This window comes from Ooceraea biroi, chromosome 5, assembly GCF_003672135.1.
Source record: "Ooceraea biroi isolate clonal line C1 chromosome 5, Obir_v5.4, whole genome shotgun sequence".
NCBI classification, from domain to species: domain Eukaryota; kingdom Metazoa; phylum Arthropoda; class Insecta; order Hymenoptera; family Formicidae; genus Ooceraea; species Ooceraea biroi.
The window spans coordinates 9,274,173-9,298,752 of NC_039510.1; the positions used below are offsets into that span (position 1 = coordinate 9,274,173).

General features: G+C 38.2%; 1 protein-coding gene across 4 annotated transcripts; it reads left to right on the forward strand.

Moving 5' to 3' along the window:
- Positions 1 to 5,779: 5,779 nt before the first annotated feature.
- Positions 5,780 to 8,348, forward strand: LOC105275157 (DNA polymerase beta). Of its 4 annotated transcripts, XM_011331819.3 has the most exons (8): positions 5,780 to 6,017; positions 6,480 to 6,669; positions 6,924 to 7,123; positions 7,212 to 7,372; positions 7,447 to 7,735; positions 7,829 to 8,024; positions 8,107 to 8,204; positions 8,288 to 8,348. In XM_011331819.3, the coding sequence occupies exons 2-7, from the start codon at positions 6,621 to 6,623 to the stop codon at positions 8,199 to 8,201; spliced, it is 990 nt and encodes a 329-aa protein (XP_011330121.1). In that variant the 5' UTR covers positions 5,780 to 6,017; positions 6,480 to 6,620; the 3' UTR covers positions 8,202 to 8,204; positions 8,288 to 8,348. The 4 variants fall into 4 exon arrangements, with proteins under 4 accessions (XP_011330121.1, XP_011330120.1, XP_011330122.1 ...); XM_011331818.3 differs by lacking the exon at positions 8,288 to 8,348 and having other exon boundaries at positions 8,107 to 8,207; XM_011331820.3 differs by lacking the exon at positions 8,288 to 8,348 and having other exon boundaries at positions 6,597 to 6,669; positions 8,107 to 8,207.
- Positions 8,349 to 24,580: the final 16,232 nt, after the last annotated feature.

Genomic DNA, 24,580 nt, shown 5'->3' on the forward strand with positions numbered 1-24,580 from the left:
GCAGATAATTCAAGATTGAATAAGATTCACTTTAAGGGGATTCTGCTATTTTGTCATCTTGTACTTTAAAAGATATTTATAAGTTTTAAAGGAACTAAACGTTACGATGTTTTATAACTAGACATTTTTGGCGCACGCGATTAATTAATCTCACGAATAACTGCTGGCATGAATATATTGACGTGATGTAGCTATTTATACAAAGTATATGACGGTGCGGACGATATCTTTCTCTCATTGTTTTTGAAGGAACATATTTATTTTACATAGACTTATATTTCTGTATTATATTGACTTGTGTTAACATGATGACTCGCGGCTGGAATGAAAAGTTTTCCCTCATGCAAGAACACCCTCATTCACAGGTGTGATCTCACATCGTAGTTTTGATACAATTCCCGATTCGTTATGTAAAATCGCGAATATCTCCCGTATTTTTTGTTTTAAGCGAATTGCCCCTTTCACCGGGGTGAATTCACCGGGGACCGGGAGAAGCGGCAATTCGGCGTCGAAAGCATCTGCGGGATCCGACGCAGGCATTTCCCGACGGCAGGCACGTTAACGTAGATAGAAATGCGAGAGAAAATATCATGCTTAATGAACCGCTCTCGTGCACTGACCCCATCTCGTCCAGTAATGGAATTTCAAAACACGTGAAACGTGTGTCTCCGTCACGTCCTTGTGCGTACAACGTCACCCCATCGCTGCTTTATCGTCGTTATCTTCTGTCATGACTATCTTCCATCATGACTATCTTTCCACTCGTGATCTGATGCCGACGTCGAACTGGAGTTTTTTTTTTCCTCCGATATGAAACTATTCGATCGGAATTGCGATCTCGACTCTACCGGAAACGCGCATTCTCGACTTTGAGATTTTTTTGGTATGGCATTGAGATTATTGCGGATAATAAAGCATCGGTATATTTCTTGGTAACTCTATCAAATTAATACAAGATGTTATCTTGTCTATATCTATACTAATCCAACCGCACTATACATTATCCACCGTTAATGTGTTACTAAATACACATTATCGTACATTCTCTCCTCATACTGATCAGATCGCAACTTCTCGGCTAATTAAGCAAACCCGCAAAAATTTCGCAACAATTTCACGTCTCGTAATATTTCAAGCTGAATTATCGAGTACGATCAAGGATGCTGCGCGACGGAGTGTTCTCACCCGGTCCGGTACATACTAATCAATGCCGCGCGTAGAATTAACTTAATAGCAATTTAATCGAAAAGCGGAAACGGCCGTTTAACTCTCACTGGCTCGTCGAGATATCCAATCGGGACTGGGCATGTATCTCATCTTCGAGCCGATTCTTAATCGAAGCCGTATTACGAACTAATTACAGTTATCGGCGGTTACAATTATTATCATATATAAAATGAGCACGTGTGATCTGTCGACGACGATGCACGGTAACGGTACACTACAAACGCGACGTATAATTTTTAACAAACTTGGAAACGCGCGTTAAATTACGGCGACTTTCGCAGCACTGGCTGCACTTCAAAGCCAGTAGCGGCAATAATATCGTATTTACGACATCCCAGGGAAATAAGCCAATCGAAGCAACTCTGTATGCTCTGGAATCTGGAGACATTGCACGTGCAATTTGATATTCTCTTCTGCGTAGAGGGTCTTCTGGTCTCATAAGGAAGCGACATACGTTATCCATTTTATCCATTTTATCGGTCATCTATTCGTGCATGATATTCCGCCGATGCGTATTGTATATTTTAATTTAACTTCATAACTTCATGTACGGTTTTAAAAATTAAATTTAAGAAGCGCATAAAGCATCGAGGCCTTAAAAGTACCGTAAGTAGAGCAGAAGCTAACACTGGAAAACATAACTTGCAAAACGTTATTTCATCCTATGTCAATAGTAATCATTGCATGAAGAGAAAATGATTTCTTAGTGGAACATGTGATATTCATAGTGCAAGATTTAACATGTTTCTTAGAAGAATAGCATGAAAAAATGCATAAAAGAATTAGTTTAAGTAACGTCAAAGTTTGGTAATTATTTGAAGGTATTATTGTAGTCCAATCACACACACACGCATAATTTTTACATAAAATAAATACTCAATATATTAATAAGTAATACGTATACTTCGATCTTCCATGACTGATCTTCGTAACCCGGTCACGTTTATCCGAGGAAAATCTACAGTTTCGTAACCGCCGTTTCGCTGACGGCCCGTTTATGATTGGTACGACTCCCAGGATGGTCGTTCAGCAAGTACGGAGAGCCAGAAGCTCCCTCATCATGGATACCCGCTCCAAAGGCGTGTCGCTTGTTTCGCGCCACGCTTAATTCGGCCGTGCTACGAGATATATTAATTAACGATGGGCCGACTTGCGACCCAATTTAGAAACAAGCGCCTTGTTTGCATATACCGGCTAGGGATCGGGCACCCTTGGAGTATGGTACGCGCAATCGACTCGATATAAATAGCTTTTAGGCATGAGTGGCAACTGAAAGGAAGCAGAATGCAGCGGCGTTGCAGCTTTGTGCGAATGTTTAACGAAGGATCCTGCTGTTAACATCTCATTCCATTTTCTTTTCAGTTCACTCTTTTCTTGGAGAACTTTTCAGCTGACACGTAGAAACACGGAATGCCTTCTTTAATGCCGCGTCCGCGCTTTTTAGTAACTCCGATCTCATAAACAACGTTCGCGGGTTTCAGCACATTTTATATATACGAGTGTTAATTGTGCATATAAAAGTGTAACACACATACGCGCAGTACTACACTATACGTGATTAAATAGTATCTATCTAGTATAGTCTATCTAGATAGTATCTATTAAGGAACACATAATTATTATGAGATGCGTAAAATAAAAAAAATAATTCGCAGCGTATGGTGCACCGAATAAAAAATTGTCTTAGTATTTAAATAATCTAAAGATTACAATAATTTCCTTAAACTCTAAATTACATAACAACTCGCTGAAATACATATATGTACAAATGTAGTTAAACTTATTCTATGCTTAATTCTAATGTCACACACACATGCACGCATTCACAAGAGAGAAAGAAAGAGAATGAGGCAATTAACATAATGATTCGGTTTAGCAGCGCCAAGTATTTTGAAAAAAACACTTATTTGTATTAATAAATATATTTCTATGTATTAAAATATTTATTCGTATAAAAATATCTGCTTAATATTATTATGTCCTTTATTTATTAATATCAAAGGCTAGTATTCATAGTCCGTTCTTATTTCTAGACGATCTGAAGTAATGTCTTAAGATGCTAATACGACTATGTGATTGGTTTCAAATATCTTATGATTGTACTTAAGATGGTCTTAAATCAGAATCAACAATGAATATCGGCCAAAGAGTAATAATAAAGTAATAGATTTTCTGGTTTGCATAAATACCCATTGTAGTTGGTGCAATTTGTTCATATCATTAGTTTTGTAGAGTCCTTTTTTGAAAGAACTTCAGGCGCGTATACTTGGCGCTTTTTTGTACCTTTTTTTTAAAAGGTAATTTTGTTGTGATCGCAACTAACTGCACGTGAAAAATCGCGCTCGATCGCTCTCCTATCACACGTGTCATCGGAGACATTTAATGTTGAAATCTATACATATAAAATCCCTATTCTGTCGTTGAATTGATCGGGTACTTCCCGACATGCTAGAAACACCAAATTTCGCATGATGATAGGGGTTCACCCCCAGGTAATGGGAAAATTCTTGAAATCTTTAATTTCAACAATGATAACGCCTGGCGTAGACAGGCGTTTCCCTAGTACGTAAATAAAATAGCCACCGTTTATGCTTTGAAGCTACATGAAGCATGCTAAACATATTATCTAACAGCATATTTTCCAAAATTTCGAATATTCTGTAAATTCAATTTTCTTTGGAATTACTATATTGACTATTTTTTACAACTAATTTTTTTCATTCTGTTTCTTTTATTTCCTTCAACAATTTTTTAAATAAGAATTGTTTAATTGAAAAATTCCATATCATTGATATATCAATATTTTTACTTTTCACATTTTAAATAATAATAAAGTTTTCAATTTATTCCCACTTTGGAATTGATTGTAGTAACATAATCCTTATATGCTGCAAGTTGTCAGATCTTATGAATATATTCTATTCATCGTAAATATGAAGAAAAAGCTCATAAACAGTTTTATTTCCAAATTATAAACACTTTTACAACAGACTTTCGCAAATCTAACATAAAGTACAAGCGTATTTATCTTTCTCCTGAAGAAGTAAATAATAATATTACTTATGTTATCGGATGGACCTATTTGGAATTGGAATCAATGTGTATCACAGAGTGAATACAAAGATTATCAGTCTTCATTTAAGCATTTAAGAGTTAAGATAATAATTATTTTAACAAAGAATGGGCAGATATCCACTACATATATGAGCGAGCTAATACAAACTGCAGGGAAACTCAAGATATTTATCAAGAAATCTTTTCTCAAAGACGATATCTTTTGTTGATAAACATAGCTTTATTTTGATCCATTGATCACTTTGAGAAACGGAATCTTTATCATCTTTCAATACAGGTAATCAAGCACGAAGCAGAAATATTCGAACATCTGCGAAGTAATTAGTAATTTAATTAAATTTAAGACATTTTTTGTTCCACATAAATATAAGGAATTCAACAAAGAAGGAAAGATGCCGAGATTATCGTTCCGGTATCAATGCAATTAGACGCTCAAGCAGAAAAATTGTACAGGGAATTGACGAAGCTGTTGGAAGGTCAAGCTGTTATCAATAACACAGTCTATAAAAAACTAAAAACTATCTTGGAAAAAATTCTTGACGTTCCCGAGATATAAAGTTTCGTAGAATTCACAGAATGTTACGTTATTTTGTACTGAGAATAAAGATTACAATATATCGCTGAAATATACAATAAATACTTTATTAGGAAATAAGTAGAAAATGCAACAATAAATAAATAATGGAAAATATTCAAAAAGGGAAAATTAAGAAAAAAGATAAGTTTGAAATATAAACAAGAAATCATGATAAATGACAGAAGAAGATAAAAATAAAAATGTTTAAACGCTTTTTAAATGTCTTGTTTATATTTATCTAACAGTAATATTTAAGAAATGTGAATTAGATAAAATATTTAATTTGAAAAATTAGAGAAAGAAAAATTAACAATAATAATAAAAAAGGTTTCAAATTTTCGGTTTTGCGAAATTTAAAAATTAGAAATTTCACAAAACTCGATCGTGGTATCTGCTGTAAGTTAGAACCAACATGATCTAGGTTTAAGTCTGCTAATCAACTAATAAATTATTTTTAATATCCAACGTCTTGTATATTTATTTGTATTATTTTATATTTCTTCCAACTTCTTTTTTATCTATTATTATTTTATATTTATTATTACTATATATTATTTTTCTTCTTGCTTTTTTAAAAGAAAAATTTATTTCTAAACTTTGCATATAGAAAAAGTATAGATTACGCTTTAAACTTTTCATATCTTTGTAAGGCATCTCTATTTTTATTTGTGTTTATAATTGTTATATATATGACGTAAATATGTATATGTATTTGCTAATAAAGAAATATTCATTTAAGTTACTTTGGATATAAAAATATTCAATCCAATTTACGACGATCGATTCTTTCTAAAAAGAATCTTATTCAATCTTATCGCTTACGCCTGTCAATATCTAGAAGAATACACTGTTTCAGTTATTGATTGTGAATCATCCATCTTCCACGTATAAAAGCTGCAACATACGGCGACTGAACAGTGGAATACGATTCGACATAAGTTCGATACAAATTCAAATGTTGTCTTCTTTTATATTGTAGTTTCATAGTGAATATATAATCAGTAGATCGATTAAAGTATAAGCAAAAATCTAAAATTTTGATCATAAAAGCAAACATATTAGTCGCAGTAGTAAGTCTGTGCAATAATACATCCATCTTTAGGCTAACTAAATCTTATCTGCATCTGCACTGCGTTTTGTAAGTATAATTATATACGAGCGATATTCATTCATGCATACCCATACAGCACGAAAACGTTTCAGAAATATTTCAGAAGTATTTTATCTGACAGATGAAAACATCTCATAAACATTGCAAAATGTTTCTGCAACAGTTCTGAGATAACTCCTAAATGTTTAATATTGAAATCATTATTTATTATTAGATAGTACCTTGCATAAAAACTATTTTCTTTTTGAAAACGTAATATAACAAGCAAAGTACAATGAGACATACAAAATTATAATAATGCATTACAAATTATATATTGAGCATTTTTTAATATTTATTTACTGATCAATTTGATTCTATTCTAGAAAATAATTGTCATCGATATAATCATAAAATTAAAATATCAGCAAGTAGATTTTTATTTTCTCGTCCGCTTTAGTTAGTCAATCTGTCTGTCATGTGATGTGTCTAGAAATTTTGTTTTCTCAGCCTGTTGCGGTTGACCAGCTTGACTGAATGTAAATAAAATCCAACCGGCACAGCAGAGCATTATTGAACAAAATCAAGAAGTGATTTAACGTTGCATTAATTACCTTCCTGAAATAGATCTTTCACGTTTTCTCCAATACGATGGGTAGCACGAGCAATCCGAATCAGGACTTGTGTGACATTTTGATGGGTATGTAACAGTTTCTTTCAAACGTCGCATTAAATTCATAACACGCAATTTGTATATAACACATATGTAGCGAAATGTTTGTTGAGTGGTTTATAATTGCATTATAAAGACCGGTAGGATTATTTAAGTTATGATATTAAGTGACAATCTAAAATATTAATTTTATTTAATAATTAGATTAGATTGTACAGTGCCATATAGCTTTTCGAACTAGAAGCACTTAAACTAAAAAAAAACAAAATGTTTGTTTGCAGAATTGGCAGATTACGAGCGCAACGTTAGCAAAGATGAGCGCAAGTACTATACGTACCGTATGGCAGCAGAAACATTAGGCACTTTGTCAGAGAAAGTCAAGAGCGGAGAGGAAGCAAAGAAGTTACCTAACATTGGAGTGAAAATTGCAACGATGATAGACGAATTTCTTCAGACGGGAAAATTGCAGAAACTGGAAGACGTAATTACATCAATCACTACTTGTTATCTTATTGACAGAGACAAAGAGCTTAACTTGAATGAAACTTCCATATATATCTTTTCTTTAGTTCAAGAAGGATGAGAACAATGTTTCTATTACTTTACTGGCTCGGGTGTCTGGCATAGGTTCTACTAAAGCAAAAGAATTGGTGGATGCTGGCATCAAAACGTTAGAAGATCTCAGAAAGCATCAGGACAAGCTGACGCATTGTCAGAAGCTGGGTTTGAAGTAAACAATCTGATTTATTCACGTTAGAAACTAATCTATTCACATCTTACACTGATACGCCATGATCCTTTCAGGTACTTTGATGATTTCGAGAAAAAAATACCTAGAGCTGAGATTATACAGATAGAGAAAATACTAAAGAGTGCTATTAAAGAATTGAACAGCGATTACGTTGTAACTATTTGCGGAAGCTACAGACGCGGCAAGGAAGAGAGTAGAAACATCAATGTGCTCATAACACATCCCGAGTACACGTCGAAGGATGCAGAGAAGAAAACCGTGTCATTAAAAGCGATCGTCGAATGTCTCGAGAAGAAGCGATTAATTACAGACACGATTTCTCTTGGATCCACTAAATTTATGGTACAGAAATAAGATCCGTAATATAAATATATATATATAAGTGAATAAGACTGGGGAAAAGAGAAGGTATTTAATTACATGTCGCTTTTGCAGGGAGTGTGTCGGTTAGTCGAGGAGAAGGGTAAACCTTTCAGAAAACTGAACATACAATTCACATTGTACGATCAGTATTATTGCGCCATGCTTGCCTTAACGGGAAGTGCTTTGTTCAACATGAATATAAGAGCACGTGCGAGAAAGAAGAAATACACTCTGAATGACTATGAGCTGAAACGTCATACAACTGAAGGTGAAAATTAATGTGTAAATAACATGTTACATGTAATAATACAAATACTTTCATATACATAAGGTGAAAAAATTATTTTCAGGTCATCCAGGCGAAACTGTGAAGATTACATGCGAAGAAGATATTTTTAAAATTCTAGATTTGCCCTACAAAGATCCAAAGGATAGAAATATGTAAATGGTAAATGGTGTTCGTGCTACCTATCATGATAATTTATTGTCACGGAAATATTTATCACAACAAAATTATCTTTTTAACAAAAGGTACAAAAAAAGCGCCAAGTATACGCGCCTGAAGTTCTTTCAAAAAAGGACTCTACAAAACTAATGATATGAACAAATTGCGCCAACTACAATGGGTATTTATGCAAACCAGAAAATCTATTACTTTATTATTACTATATACTACTCTACTACTATATATTACTTTATTATAACTATATACTACTCTTTGGCCGATATTCATTGTTGATTCTGTGAGATTTTAAGACGCCGTGGCGTTTGATGTAAGATTGTAAGCGATCAAAAGAATCCGAACGCCGCCGATATAATAACAGGCGATACCGGCCAGCGCGGCATAGCTTTGCTCGAATATCAGACGAGCCGCCGAAATAGCGACGGATCGCGATTCCGCTGTTTTTACAAAGAAACTTAGCGTGCGAGTCAGTCTCTCTTCGACCGAGCTACGATTCACACCTGTATACGCGTTGAAATACAGTATCTTTATAACCTAAAACGTGTCATACTCATCCATCCTACAATTCTGAGTTAAGACCATCTTAAGTACAATCATAAGATATTTGAAACCAATCACAGTCGTATTAGCATCTTAAGACATTACTTCAGATCGTCTGGAAATAAGAACAGACTATGAATACTAGCCTTTGATATTAAAAAATAAAGGACATAATAATATTAAGCAGATATTTTTATACGAATAAATATTTTAATACATAGAAATATATTTATTAATACAAATAAGTGTTTTTTTCAAAATACTTGGCGCTGCTAAACCGAATCATTATAACAGATTACCCACGAGACACGAGTAGACTCTCTACTCGTTGCCCTCATCTTTTAGCTCGACTGATGGGCGCGATCGCGTCTCTCCGCACTTATAACAGCCTCCGATGTCCAAATGCAAATAATTTCATTGCAGCGTATTTTACGAGAGGCTGCGAGCGAGGAAGTGCCGCGCGAGATGCAAGCTACAGTTGCTGGTGGACTTTTTGCGGCCGCTGAGAGCGGACGAGTCGGATTCGTAATTATCGGTCAACCGGCGTATTAAACCGCCACGGGGCTGCACTTTATAAAATTGTCGTTTGCGCATTTGAGATCGTCGCGTTCAGTCGCGCGCGAACGACGTACGAGCTCGGGATCCGTATTAGCATTCTGCTTACAGTTAGCGGTACAATTAGTGCCTGTATTTTATGCATTCAACTAGCGCGTAGTCGCCCGCAGACCTCTCGGAATTTCTGACATAGCGCGCCTGACGTAGCGACGTGATTATAATCGCCAGAGCCGACCGGTATATTAATTGCCCCCGAGCAGTATTTCTTAAAAGCTTCGCCGAGCCCGACCCGTTTAGCCTATACCCACGTCGCAATTAAATTTCAATATGTGTAATTATATACAACGTACGAGCAATAGGATCCACGCCATACACGAGAATGATTTGGTAAATGTTACGTAATTACGGGGCGGATCGAGACGTTTGACTCCTTCGCTTTCACTAGCCACTTGTGTGACGACATAATATCTGTACATAACGTCGTGTCAAAGATGAAGCTCGATTAGTACAGACTTATGGATTATGTTATAAATCATGGAATCCTGAAAGTGCGAGAGATATAATAAAATCGGACGTGTGTAGATACATCATACGAGAAAGATCGAAAACGCTACTGTTTCGATTGAATATCATTATAGAACATTTAATTTAAAAAGAAATTAAAAATTAATATTGCAGTTTACTCAGATTTGACTTTTTCATTAATTTTCATTACATTTTCGCAAACAAATATGAATTACAGGATAGGGAGAAAATAAATCGACCGCACCGGATTTTTATGTTACACTGATCGAAGCGCACTATATTACTGTAATTACGGTTCATTAATCATTCATAGATGCAATCGTCTGATGAATACACGCGTGTTAATATCGCACAATCAAATGCTCCTGATTGCACGTTGAAGGCAATCTGGATGACCGTGAAGCTGCAGCGGTTGCGCTCCATTAGGCGAATACTTCAGCTCACAGGACAGACAGGTATATTAACGTTTTATGGTCGTTAAATTCTCATGATGCTTACAGAAGTTTTGGAAAAAATTTATTTACGATGATGCATAATGAAATTGTATTTATACAAGATAAAAAGACTTTCAATTAAAATAATTCATATTCCAAAATATTCTCTGTCGATAATATCGATTTAGATTTGCATTAAAGCTTGCATATATAGATTTGACTTTTTCTTCACGACACCATTTTGCTCTCTCCATTCAAGCATGTTCAAATAATTCCCGCAATAGAATTTCCTTTAAGCAAGAAAGCTAGAGGTGTTGGTTAAAACTCTTTAAATATTATACGTAGTGTGAATGCTCTTCGATGGCAACACAAAAATAAGACAAACTGGGGGACGTTGATTCCGTTAAAGCAATTAAATTTAGGTACCCTGGCCCTTCACCCTGTTTATCCCAGAGGAAAACTTTTTCCTCGGGGAATGATGCAGGTTCTCGGAACCGCGGATAGATTCGCCCCGCAAACAGGATATGCGGGGGACAAGTTGCGGCGTTATCTGAAATTTAGGGCGCAGCCAGAGCGGAAATTGAGCCAAGGCCGCCGCGGCTGGGCTTCCCCGCTTTACGGGATATATGCCGACGTGCCATAAATTCAAGAGCTTTCGTTTGAATCACGGTAAGCTCTCTCTCTCTTTCTTTCTCTCTCTTTCGCAGTACAAAAATTGAGTGAAAAGTGCCCGTTGAATTCAAATAAGTGGCTTAATAATAAATGAACCTCTGATCCTTTATATTTTTCGCGCCATTTTCACAAATTCTTTTTTATACATAATTTAGTTTGAACGCTCTGAAACTTTCCATTATTTCATTAATCAACTTTGTCACAAGGAATTATTCGCTTTTCAATTGCAATTATATCGCTACATCTCGCAAGCATTGTACCTCGCGCACAGATTAATTACATATTATACATTTATTGAAAACGACCGACCAGATCTTGACACTGTTTGCTGCCGAATGCAAGTGTAATTGAACGTAAATGATAGGTTTACTTAATAGGCTGCTTGCTATTGCGGATTAGAGGGAGCAATCTCACGAAAATAGCGCGTAAAGCGTAAAGCTGGTGTGCGCATCGAGTCTCCGAAGCTTGAACGATCTGTCTCGCCGCAACTATACAAGAAGAAAGAGAGAGAGAGAGAGAGAGAGAGAAGCCGTGTGGTTCGGGTTACAGCTCGAGGGCCCGGTCGCGAGGGCCGTAATATAGGGGCTTGAGCATTTAGCTTATCGCGACCATCTACCGGTGGCATACGCCCACGTTGGGGCGCTTTTCCACCCCTGCGGCGGATTGCGTAACGCGCCCGTGGAGGTACGGGGGCGGCGGTTGAGCCCTTAAATCAGGCCGCGGCGCATTCCGCCCCCGGCGCGGTACGACGCGACGCGATGCGACGCGTTACCCCAAAATTTTCAACCGAAACGTTATCGCGACCGGCAACGCCGCGAGCGAGACTCTGACCGGAGATAAGCCCAACCGAACACGAATTAGGAGTTTCCCTCTCGCGACACTTGGATTGTCCAGATCCAAGATCTTTGCGGCGATCATCGAGTCCGCACGTTCGGTAACTCATGGTTGTTACTAATGTCTTCATTCACCGTTACAACGAGACCAGCGTTGCGCGTTACACGCTGATCATGGATTCTAGGATCCATGATTTAGCGAGATGAAATCTATAGCCCGCGGGCGTACTATGGTAAATCGTGCTTGTCTTCTAGCGGAAGTGCAATTACATGGCTTTATCGTTACTTGAAGATGGGTCTCTATCCTAAGAGGAAGTCTTTCCCCATTAAATAAAATTAATGGTGGCTTGTACATTATTAAGTATAATATGAGGTATAATAAAGTTTGCCAGGGAGAAATGCATAAGTGCTTTTGTCAATATAAAGGGTATTTTCACAATAAAGAGGGAACATAAGTCACTGTTATTATTGATATCTTTATTCAAACATAAATTTTATGTGTATGCTGTGAGAGTTTTAGAAGTCACGTTTGAGATTGTATTTGACGAAGATATTGTTAATCCTGGAATCTAAACGAGAACACGTGGCTGTGTTTAATGTGCAAACAGTAATTATAGCCGAATTTCTGAGGACGTAAATTGAACGAGCTACGGGATCGAATGATTAACGAAGAAGACGAGGAGGGTGAAGAGAACTAAAGGCACTGACGTGGCTTCTATATTCACCTAATAAGAATCATTGATCTGTTTTTCTACGGCGCGTTCATCTCCGGCCCACGAGATGTTCTTGTTTAATTGGAACATCGCGTGATAGCAATACATATTATCGATGTATGAGGAGGAAGGGAATCAGGCTCTACGATCAGTCGCGGAGTGTATCCTAGATAAAATTAGCTTAGCACTTTCTCTTTCCTCTCTTTACCAAAAGTGGGGACGAACGTGAAACGCGGGCATAAAAGCGTATAAATGTCGGTGTTAAACAATGACGCAGTGATTTCTTTAGTACCACCCTTTCGATGTGGGACCGAACCGTCCGTTCGTTCATTTCGGTCGTATTCTAGGTCTTTCCCCACCGTTGGACATCTCGCCTCCCTTCGGGGCATTGAAAGGCAGCTGCTTACGACGCGCGTAAAATACGAGCAGCAAAGTATTTCGAACGCCACGTCCCAATCGATCGATCGAAAACGCGAGAGCAAGAGAAAGAGGAGGAGCGTCGTTATTTACGCCGGATTGAATACACGACATCAATGGAAGTGGTAGAACGCATTATCGGATGAAAGGGATCATTGAAAGTGAAGGTACTTTATTCGGTAATGTTGTTAGCAGTATTACTGCATTAAACATGGATTTAAAAAATAATAGATAAATCAATCTAGCGAATATTCAAAATTAGTTTTCAAAAAGGAATAAATTAGCATCAATGTGATATCTTATGTCCTTAATTTTTTAACATATTGTTTAACGTATTGTTCATTTTATAAAATTATTTAAAGAAATAATTTTCTTTTTATAACAAGCAATGTAATGCTAATAATTTGATTTTGATAATTTAAAAATACTGATAATGCACAAATCAACAATACTATTTAATTGATCGGAAAGTCCGTGCGGACTTTTTAGCAAAATTCAAACGCAAACTTTGTACTTTTTGTAATTCTTAATGTAATTCTTAATCCGCATGGACTTTTCGGTCAATCCAACAGTTACTGAATAAAAATAAATAAAAGAATAAAAAAAACAGTTACTAAATACATTATGAATACTAAAAATAAGAAACTATATGTGTGTAGCATCAACGATGATCGAAAGGATATAAGGATTTTTATAAGTGCAGATAGGAAAAATGGCGGCAAAGTTAAATTTAATAGAGAGTTCTCGTACGAACTTGTGCCCTGTCGGAACGTTACGTGTAACCCTAGGACCTGACGTCGGCATATTGCATTGTCGTCCGACTTATGGGATTCCATATTCAATATGATAGTGGAATAGGGAAGGTTAGAGGGCGAACGATCCCGGAACGACGTCGAAAGGTGGAACGTATTTCAAACTTGACGGTTTCTTACAGGGAAAGCACCCGGCGACGGGCTGTTTGCAAGAAGTATAGCGTACTATATTACATAGCGATATGATGAGTCGTATGCTAGTTTACGAAAGGGCTCGAGAAACCTTTAAAATGGGAGTTTATGTACTGCGATCGACGCTCTCAGAAGGTCTTTTTTATTTTACGACAATTGTTAGATGATTTGTTAAACGGATATTGGAAAAAAAATGAGAAAGTTAAACGTAATAATGGTACTCGTTAATAACAAATATATTTAATTTATTCGACTTATTTATTATATGCAAGGTAAAAAAATAACTATAACATAATTGATATCTTTAACATTAATTATTTTAGGGATGATGTCTTAAACAAAATGTTCAAAGCAAAAGTAAGGTGAATTTTCAATTCCTCGGAGAAGCTACAACTGCTGAAGCAAGTTTTAATATATTGTGTATAAAAATTGATAAATGATGTTGCAAAATGGCATAGATAAAACAAATTAGATAAATAAATAAATAAATTAGATAAAAATTAAATAAATCTCACGAATTAAATAAACCTCTTCAGTAATAAAATACCTATCGGCTCATAAGAGTCGCCTGCTGCAGTACACCTCAACTGCTCCATGTATCACGGTTTGCCTATACACAGGAGCAAGCATACTAATGCACAAGAAATTTCAACAGAACGAGACACAAACCTCAGAGTTTGATGAATTTGATAAAAAGCTTGATAAAAGCTTGTCATGACGACTATTGGCATAGTTGGAATTACATGAAGAATGTCCTTAGGACACTGAAAAGATACCGCCCAAATGTCGACAACGATATGTAATATGGGAGGAACGCCAAGGTGAACACCGTGGGGTTCCGTCCAAGCGCGTTATGGTCAACGCGCTTGCTATAATAAAACTATTCCTGTCATAGCTTACGCAACCCAGCTTCCCAGGGAGGGAAGGAAGGTCGACTCCCGCAGGATATAAATGCCGTCAGGGGTGTTTCCTTCCTTGGACCGTGGTCGTCAGCCAGGGAGAGAGAGAGAGAGAGAAGAGAGAAAGTCCGCCACTCTCCTCGCGTAGATTCAATCACGACCCCTACGCTATACCGACGAAACTCGCGTTCCGAATATCAAACGGACCTTCTCCTCCCAGGGCTCTGGCGTTAGAGGCGTCCCGTCTTTTTTGATCGTGACGAGAATCGCATTGCCGTCGGAGGTTCACCTTACGCTCGCCCGTCGCACGTCTCGACGTCGGATCCAGCGAGCAAATTTCCTCGCTCGTTTTTGTCGACTCGACCGGAGAATTAAAAGTTGTACCTCAAACGTCGGCATATTAACAGGCTTCCCTTTATCAAATATAATAACTATGGAAAATCGTGATTAAAATGCCCAAATCACAGCCTTCAATCGAAACAAGTTCACTCGTTTGCAAGCGCACACACATTCCCGTTCACACATTAAATTACACAAGAACGCACGAAAGAAGAGTGGCATCGATCGATTCTACCCTCCATGCGTTCTGCTTTATCTCCTCTTCTTTGGTCGGTTCTTATATTGTTCCTGCGGCTTTTTCGCTACAATTTAACAGAACCGTAGATCCAATAAGACGTCTTCTCGCGAAGTTTCGGCCTACGATCGTTCAAGTTTCGATGGAACTCTATCGTCTGAATACCAAGTATCTGGCTCGCGCCGAGGGAAGCGAGACAAGGGGATCAGCGAGATCAGCGCATCCCCAGGGACGCCCGTTAGAAAAGAAAGCGGTCGTGCATACCGCACACAATTTTGACAGCACTGGGAATTTTTATTGATAGCGAACTTCTGCGACGTGAGTCTTGAAACTTGAACGATAATGTATTTATAAGCCCATGTATTGGTAATACATATTGGTAATACATATCGAATCTAAATAAAATATATACATACAATATCAAATTTCTATAATGTATCGGAGAATTCAAGTTTGAGGTGCTTGTGAACAAACATTCGTTACTAAATAAAATATAAATTAATACCTTTCTCTCATACTGATGAGATGATATTGAAAACAATTACTATATATTTGTCATCAGCAAAGAAAGTTCCGAACAACTCATAGATTCCTAATCCTGTGTAATCGCGAAAATTAAGCACCAAGAGGCATGAATTAATAGGTCGTTCTGACTTCATCCAAGGTTAAATTAAGATGGATTATCGAAATAATGGCAAGGGCCGAGTCTAAACGAAGCCTAAATGGCGGCAGCGTAACACGGTAACGAAGGGCCTGTGTAAACGAGTTAATACGCATTATTCCCAACTGTGGCAGAACGCAAAATCTACGACGCGCGCGAACGAGACATTAGTTTGCCGTGCAAAGGATTATCAGTAGCTGTAGCTCGTCCTTAATCCTGATTTAGAGGTTCCGAAACGCGCAGCTCTTTGTGTTCTCGGCAAGAAGACGATAAATGTATAGTGGGATTGCTATAGTTCGGACGGACGATTTAAATTATTGTTGAACGTACTATGAAATTATATGTACGTAAAGTAGATGTACGTAAATTATCGTTGGAATTGCCTTGCGTGCGTCTTTGCTCAATTTACGAGGTACAAAATTAAGAAAATGCATGAACGATTGTATACGTAAGATGATAATAATGTATAGAAATAAACATGGATATACGGTTGAGTGAATATACATGTGAGCTATACGTACACGCATGGATTTAATACGTGTGCATGAGCGGCGAAGCAGTTGAACTTGTAGATACGTATATTTCTTAGATGAACAGATAATTGAATATGAATTTGCATATCTCTGAACATGGAAGTGAAATTCTAGAAATCTATGTACTTATCTATGTGAAATTTATAGATGCACGGTACTTAACTATCAATTCCGCAAACCTATGTGCATATATATCAAAGCGTCATTCTCTATATATTGCTACACAAAAATCGATGCAGACTTGTAGATCGATATTTATGATACAAATGCGACTTATGATATGGTAGCCATAAAATTAACATCTAAGGATAGTAGATAAGCTAACGGATATGCAAATTTCCTCGACTCAAATCATAAGGTGATAATCGTGACGAGAGCCAATTAAAATAGATAAGAGTACCGCGTATCACTTTTGATGCAGACGCGCAAGAACAATCGAAACTGGCGCTGACAAGGATCTTATAATAATCGTATAAGAAGGGAATAGGATCGACGTCATCTTACGGGATTCCGAGCTGTGTTAGTATCAGGTGCTTCAGAACTCCCTCGCAGTCCGCAATTTACGATCGGCGTATCGCCGTCGCATATGCTTCGCAATAACGTCACGCGAAATTCCGCATTGTATGTGCGCGCTTCGTAAGAGTCGTTCGACGTATAAACTCGTCAACGGACAGAAAAACGTCGGGTAGTATGAACAATATCTTCACAAAAGCGTAGCTCTAGCGTAGGAATGAGCAAATCCGATCAGGGATTTAGTCGATAGAAAGGAAACAAAATATAAAAATAATTTTTATGTCATAATTCTACAGCTTGTTTGGTTTATTCAACTATTAATTTAACTTTTAATTTATTTGTTATATAATGTATATATTTATTTTCAAGAACTTTATTAATTGTGACGCGTGTAAGTATAGCATTCATATTTACAAGAATTGCATATTTCCATTTCCTACAAAAAGATTATAAAATAGTTTGAATTTGAAAAATGAGAGAAGAGACAAACTCGCACAAGTTACGCCATTGCGTTCGCGAGAGATTTACCTCACGTTTGCAAATCCGATGCGGGAATGCTGCACGTTCGTCATTCGCCATCGCAACTGCTCGCCGATAGTGTAGTAGGGTCTTTGTGAGAAACGACGCATCTTCTCCGATCACTGAGTCGTCCTTTCGATATTTTGAAGAGTCCGATCGAATTTTTAGCGTAACGAACGTAAGCGCCGCAAGGGTGACACGCGCCATGATCCAAGGGTTGCAACTCCCGCACCGGCGTCCACCCTTCGATTTTGGTGACGCGTCCGCGTCACGGCGACATTTCCATGCAAACTAATGTTATTGTTATATGATATAGGTGCGTCATGATGCACTCCATTCGCATTGCGACCCAGTATGTGTGTTATATTAGGACAACCATCACGTCAGCTGTGACGTGTCTGCATATATGGATCTGTGGTCGCGTGAGTCGTAGATGCAGAGATTTATGGAACTGCGGATTGTAGAAACATAAGTCTATCGCGTCCGTCATAGTGACAGACAGTGTAGAATAGATCCATTTTATTCGTAAAGAAAGAGCTTTATAAATATGTACGCATTAGTAATGTGTTATATATGGACATGCAAATCAATCATTACTGCATGTATTTTTATAGATATCCGAATTTATGCGAAACCTCGTGCATAAAAGTTCTAAAGTGCAACCTAGAATTGCGTGAGTTTAAAGAGAATATGAATTAAGAGCAAAACAGACTTGGAAATGCACGTATTATCATGGAATCGACGCGTACGAGGAGACGCGCAAATGTGGGTGACACACTCAGAAGGACGCGATTAATCTCAGTTTTCAGCGACGACACGCTCTGGACTCTTTGAAACGCGACTGAAATGGAAACTACGTGGATTCATTTAGATCAGATGCGTGCCAAGCTTTCGCGTTTTTCGTTTTCGTCCGAAACACGGTCGCGAGGCGAACGGGTAAGCGTCGGGCGAAATACTAGCCGGCGATATCGGGGGTGCAGTCGTAAGGGCGCGCCCCTCGTTACGAGCCCCCCGTAAGCTAGAGCTCGCTCGCGCTCGTGTATGCACGCGCGTGTATATACCCGATACCGTGTTCACGAAGGGCTCCCCCGACCTGCCGTTGCCTGTGTTACGGCCACAGCTCGTCCTCCCTGCCGCGGCTATGACTAATAAGAACTAGAAGACCGTGTCACACGAGGATGCATCACACGTTAAACGATGCCAAACATAGTATACGTGCACGATTTGTAGGGATCGTACATATCTCGATATTGGAAAATTTTTCTACTTAAAAAAATTTGATTTTAAATGTTTGTTATTTCAGTACTGAATTCTTAATTAACGAGTTGCCTTTTCTTCTAAATTACTCAAATAATAAAATCATCGAGGCAAATTTTATATATAATAAATACACTTGGAATAGAAAAAAGAAAGTATTTAAATAACTAAAAATATCGATTGTATCATGCCCGAAATGAGTGTGTCTTTATGTTGCCATGCACCGACTGAATTCGATCGCCTGACGAGACTTGACGAGTCACGCTATGGATTTTATGAGGCACCTCCCGATACTTCAATACTTTTTCCATGAAAACCTACATATATTGTATTCTATACCTTCTTTTACACTAGATATTTATCTTCTAATTTCAATATATTATCTGTGCTTACAAAACGTGAAAGTATAATATGAAAACGTAAACGTGAGATATAAAAAATTGCCTTAGTTTAATTTTTTACGGATTTTGAACGTGATATGAAAATGTCGACATACTAGATAGAACACATAGCATCACAATCGGCGTTGCAGTAACCTCAGCAACATCAGGCACAACCCCACCGACTTCACCCTTTATCCCTTTCTATGCCACTTAGATGGGCCATCTCGTTTCGCCCTAGCATTTTCCTCTCGCAGACGTGCGAGCGACACCGCGCGTCGCGTTTTTATCGCGCACCATATGCGCGCGAGTCACCCTATATATATATTCTTCTAACCCCCGGAACGGTTAGTACATCAAATTTTCTCCTGGAGGAGGGCCCCATGTGTCATGATCGTCGCGGAACGTTTGGATGTATGTAAAACGCGAATCGAAATTCGCGCTGCGTCCCACGACGCCCAGTAATGATCCTCTAGAGGAAAAACGTCGCGGGTGAAACCGGTGTTCGATTCTGCTGAGATTGCCTCCTGTTCCGAGAACGAGAGAACATTGAAGCTATACACGATATAATTTGCATTTTTTAAGAATATGCTTTGCATCGTCCTTACGTGTATCTTCTTACAAGATACCTATGTAACAACATTGGCAAGAAAACAGCTATCTGCTTAAGCCTTTACGTTTAGCTTTTTTACACGTGCCTTTTACTGTGCTTTTTAGACATTATCATATTTATTGCGAACTTTACTTTTTCGCCCATGAGACACTAAAGTTGGCTACAGGAATTTTGCATTTTACGGTAATTATAGCACATGCGTGTCGCATAACTCCTGTGTCCTTGTAATGCCGGTAATAATCTAAAAGTCCAAGCGTCGCACTTTCCCCTAGCGGGGTTTCACCGACGGTACATGCACCATTTTTTTCCCTTTTTTTGCCAAACATCAGAAGTGTCAGCAGGACGTCGGGATGTAATGAATCGCGCGAAAAACGGTGACGTGGGACAACGCGATAAGCGTGAAAAAGCACGAAGCGTCAGGAACGTCGATTCGTAAATGTTGCAGGTGCATCTCTCTTCGTCGCATTTTTCGGTGTTAAATACGACGAGGGAGAAAGGAAGAGACGGACTAAACAGATCGATGGCCATCCCACTCGAATGCGAGTCCTTCGAGAGCCCTTGAATTTGCGATGTGAAAGCGAAAGGATATGATATGAAAAGAGAACAAAAAAGATAATAAATAAAAGCTTCACACATATAGAGAAAAGTTTTAGATATAAAAACTACAAGAAATTTAAATAGATGCAGTAAAGAAATATAAAATAATAGCGTCGTGGAAATGAGTCAGAAAAAGAAACCAAACCATCGAGAGTTCGTATCAGAAGGTGATAAGGAATGAAAGGACGCTAATAAGTAATAGCAGCAGGGGGTAAGGAAACATTCCGCTGGTTGTGGAAACAAGACAGGGACCGGACTTGTGGAAAATGAGGTAACGAGAAGAGGAAATTCGCTGGAGGAAGGGTCCGAGAAGAAGATCCAACGAGGGGTCGAACGAAAGGGCAGAGGGCTGAAAGAAAAATCACGTCAAATATTTGTTCCGACGGTGCAGTGTCGCTGAGAAAAATCGGCAAATCAAGAGAAACTCGTCCGGTGACAGCGAAAGAATTTTATTCGAGACGAACACGAGAGGGGACACTTTTACCCAATCTTATGATTTCATATTGGCCGTACCCTACGCTTTGTGTGTTCGTTTGTTGTTCTTAGTAATATACGAAAGAAAGTATCTTTCAATGCCTCATACAATATTGGGTTGTCCGAGAAGTTCGTGTGAGTTTTTAAAAACCATGTGCATCACTTTTTTGTCCCTAAACCGTCACGTTCTTCGAGAATGGAATCCTAAAGTTGCCTAAAAGTTTAAAGTAACAAAATGGTAGACACTTTGATGAATAAAATTTTTATTTAGTATTTAGAAATTGTGTTTTATTTTAATCTAAAAACCTCATACGAACTTCTCAGACAATCCAATAGTAGTGATCAAAGACGTCATGTTCATTCATACACGTTAAGAAGAACGCTATATTAGATGAAATGCTGTATGATGAAACTTGTTCGAAATTTAATTTCAAGACAAATGTGAAAAGGGTTTGTACGGGGTGTCCTGCGTCCTGGCAAAATGGTGGTTCCTCGCGTCCGTCGTGTATCCGCGCTTCTATTTTTGAACGACATCGCGCGCCGCAATATATGCCGCCGCTCGTCCCGGCGTCGGATATTTTTAAGGTTTCCGTTCCGCGACGCACACAACACGCGTAATTCCGCTCACTTCGCCGAGAATCCCCTTGTGCGATAGATCTGTGAGTGTGTAGTAAAGCCCGACGACGTCGTCGGGGCGCAATATTTTCACGGCCGCCGTCGAGACTCTCGAGACTTCCTTTCATCGTCGCGTCTTGCGACTGTAGTTCATCGACTCACACCGAGAAACCGGAGACGATTCTTCTTATTCATGTTTTTAAAGGGTTTGTACGGTCTTTAATTGAACCGTAGTGTATCCTGTGTAGCCTGCTCACTGCAAGCAACTCGTTATTACGCTTGCATATTAATTCTTGACGCTGCGCACGGTCGAAGCTTATTGGAGGCGGCTGGTAGAAGTAGCATCTTGCTTGTAACCAGATGTGTCGATCATAGATTTAATCGCTAAATCGTTAGAGCGGTTTTTTGTTATATAAACGACGCGTGATAATTCAGAGTCTTGTTAAATCGTTTGACGGCTCTAATAAATTTCGCGACTGATTGGTAGCATTGATAATGTATGACAGAATTAATTATCGAGAAGCAAATTGACGTGGAATGTATCATGTCGTCGGCAAAGGATGCGATACAGCGCGCTGCATCTGATCTATCAAACGCATAGGTCACGTCGAGTTAAAAAAGTTGATAAAAACGGCAACAAAGTTCCACTCATCGTCAAGCGGTTTGCCGCGCGCTTTACGATTTCGCATGAAAACAAAACAGCGTTAAATCAAGCTTTATCTGAGACGACAAGCATGCACCGGGGCGAACGCTGGCGAGCAGCTATAAATTCGAGCTCGTTCCTCCGCGCACATAAACGCAAATGAAATTCGCTTTGTGTGAGAGAATACGCGGGAGCGACAGCTCGCGTATTCACCCGCTCTCGATAATCATCGAAGCGATTCCTCGAATTGACCCTCTAGACAACCAGAGGTGCATGTAGTAAATACGCCTTTTTATTCTGGCTTTTAAGTGAAATACATTTAAATACAATAAAAGTAAAATATTAAAAATAAATTATCTATATACAAGATACGTAAAAATAGGATGAAGCGAACAATAATTAAGAAATTTATAGATAATTTTTAATCATATTTATTTTTAATAGTTTAATTTTATTTTACTTTTAACATTTTATTTTTGATAGATTTCATATTTTGTTATCAACTTTTATTTTTTATAACTTTAAATTTCACTTACGAATATATAAATCTACTTAATGATAAATAGATTAGGAAGAATACATTTCACGAATTACTTGAAGTCTAAAGCGATAGAGGCGTACACCCCATAATCAGGTTGATTTTCACGAAGCTGTAATTCTTTTCGAGCCCGGCGAAGAAGATATCGTTGCGTGTGGATGAACTTTGCGCGATCGAAGCGACAAGTCTCAGTTCCGAGGTACGGGCACTCGTTTGCCTGTGAACCGTGTAACAAAATCTGCACGGTATCCTAAGCACCCGCGGGTATATCGCTGCTGGTGGTACTAAAAGAGTTAAAATCTAAACCGCACCTTCCTACGTGGAGGCGTTAAATAACCCCTTATCTCTCGCGTGCGTGAGCAATGGCTGCCGACACGCGTCATGCCAAGACATAAACCGTGAGTCAAAGTTCGGGAGCGTGCGGGAGCGTATAGTGTTTATTAACCCTTTCCCAAAACAGATGAGCTATATATAGTGCCAGCATGCATTAGTACTTCTTGAGGAACCTTTTTTTCCTGTCACTTCCCCATATTTCACGTATTTTTAAATTTTATTATTATAAAACATTTATTATAAAATATTTTATTATTATAAAAAAATTTCACGTACGACCGATAAAACACTTCATATCTTTTGCTTTCGTAATTGATGTACAAGAATGACAAATATTATTTACAATGTAATTGCGAAATTAGTTCTCATTTGTTAGAGCAATAAAGAGATTTGGTCACTCAGATTAGTTCATTTGTTCTACTTCTAAGAAAAATATGAGAGCAGCGGATTGAGAGCTGCAGTTTCTTGGGCAAGATTATTTTCAGTCTGCACCGATATTCTGCGAGTACATGAAACGATCGATGGTCAATGACACTTTCAGTAGAATTCTACATAAAGTGCGCCAATTTTAGTCACGTTTTGCAATCGTGAAGAAAGATGTAGTTGTGCAACCTACTTTCCTTGATTTAATCCAATCAGAAATTTATGGCATATCATGATCTGTCACTGCACATCTTTTCTTCAATTTATCATTGTAATAATTTGTTGTTTCTTCTCAAGCAATTCTCACAGAGAAATTTTATTTGCAAGGAAAAGGAAGGTTTCCAATTTTCTTCTATATTTATACGTAAACTCTATTTTTCTCATAGAAAGTCTTCTAAATTTCAGATCACTTTCTAGACTATATCAAGTTGGTAGCTAAATATCTCTAGATGCAGCATCGAGAATCTTAATAAAGCCAAAAGGTAATCCGGGGCGACACTCGGCATCGCATACCTCGCTTGGTGGGATATGTTCGCCATTGCGGGAATTAACAGCTTGACGGCAAACGAAGGGCTACAGCTAATGGGGTTTGACGTTGACGAATCTGCAGGTTACAAAGTCGTCAACCACGACCGGCCTCTCGTGTTGTCAGGAAAGTTCGCATTGGCCGGTGCGCGGTTGATGCTTTATCAGGATATAATCTAAACTACTAATTTTCAGCTAGAGATAGTTCAAAAGTTCAAATTCTAATTATATCGTTCCGTGATTAGTTTTCCAATTTCCTTTTTACGGTCAATAATGCACGAAATACAGTTTGTAGAAAATAGTGATCGCTGCATTGTTAACAGAATAATTTTATCAAATTATTAAAATGCATTTAACAATATAATCAACAATATTCTCCTCCCGCTGCCAATCCTCGATATTCGAATGAAACAAAAGATCGGACAATATCGATTTTCATGATATGTGCAGATTCACGAAAAGTCAAAGACAAACCGTTTGGCCGGTTTGCTGTGTCCATGGAAGACAAATTCCAGCTTTGAAAAAGAGGGACCTTATCGGAGGACCTCATCTGGTGGAGCCTCATCCGGGCTCACCACGACTATGCGATTCGAAGATCTCTTCGAATCTCCTGCCTAGACTGGGTGCCTTT

Bases quoted from the DNA above. Each gene is read 5' to 3' on its own strand.
- LOC105275157 (XM_011331819.3), top strand. From the start codon at position 6,621: ATGGGTAGCACGAGCAATCCGAATCAGGACTTGTGTGACATTTTGATG. The intron at 7,373-7,446 runs GTAAACAATCTG...TGATCCTTTCAG, and splicing joins TGTCAGAAGCTGGGTTTGAA to GTACTTTGATGATTTCGAGA. The intron at 8,025-8,106 runs GTGAAAATTAAT...AATTATTTTCAG, and splicing joins GAAACGTCATACAACTGAAG to GTCATCCAGGCGAAACTGTG.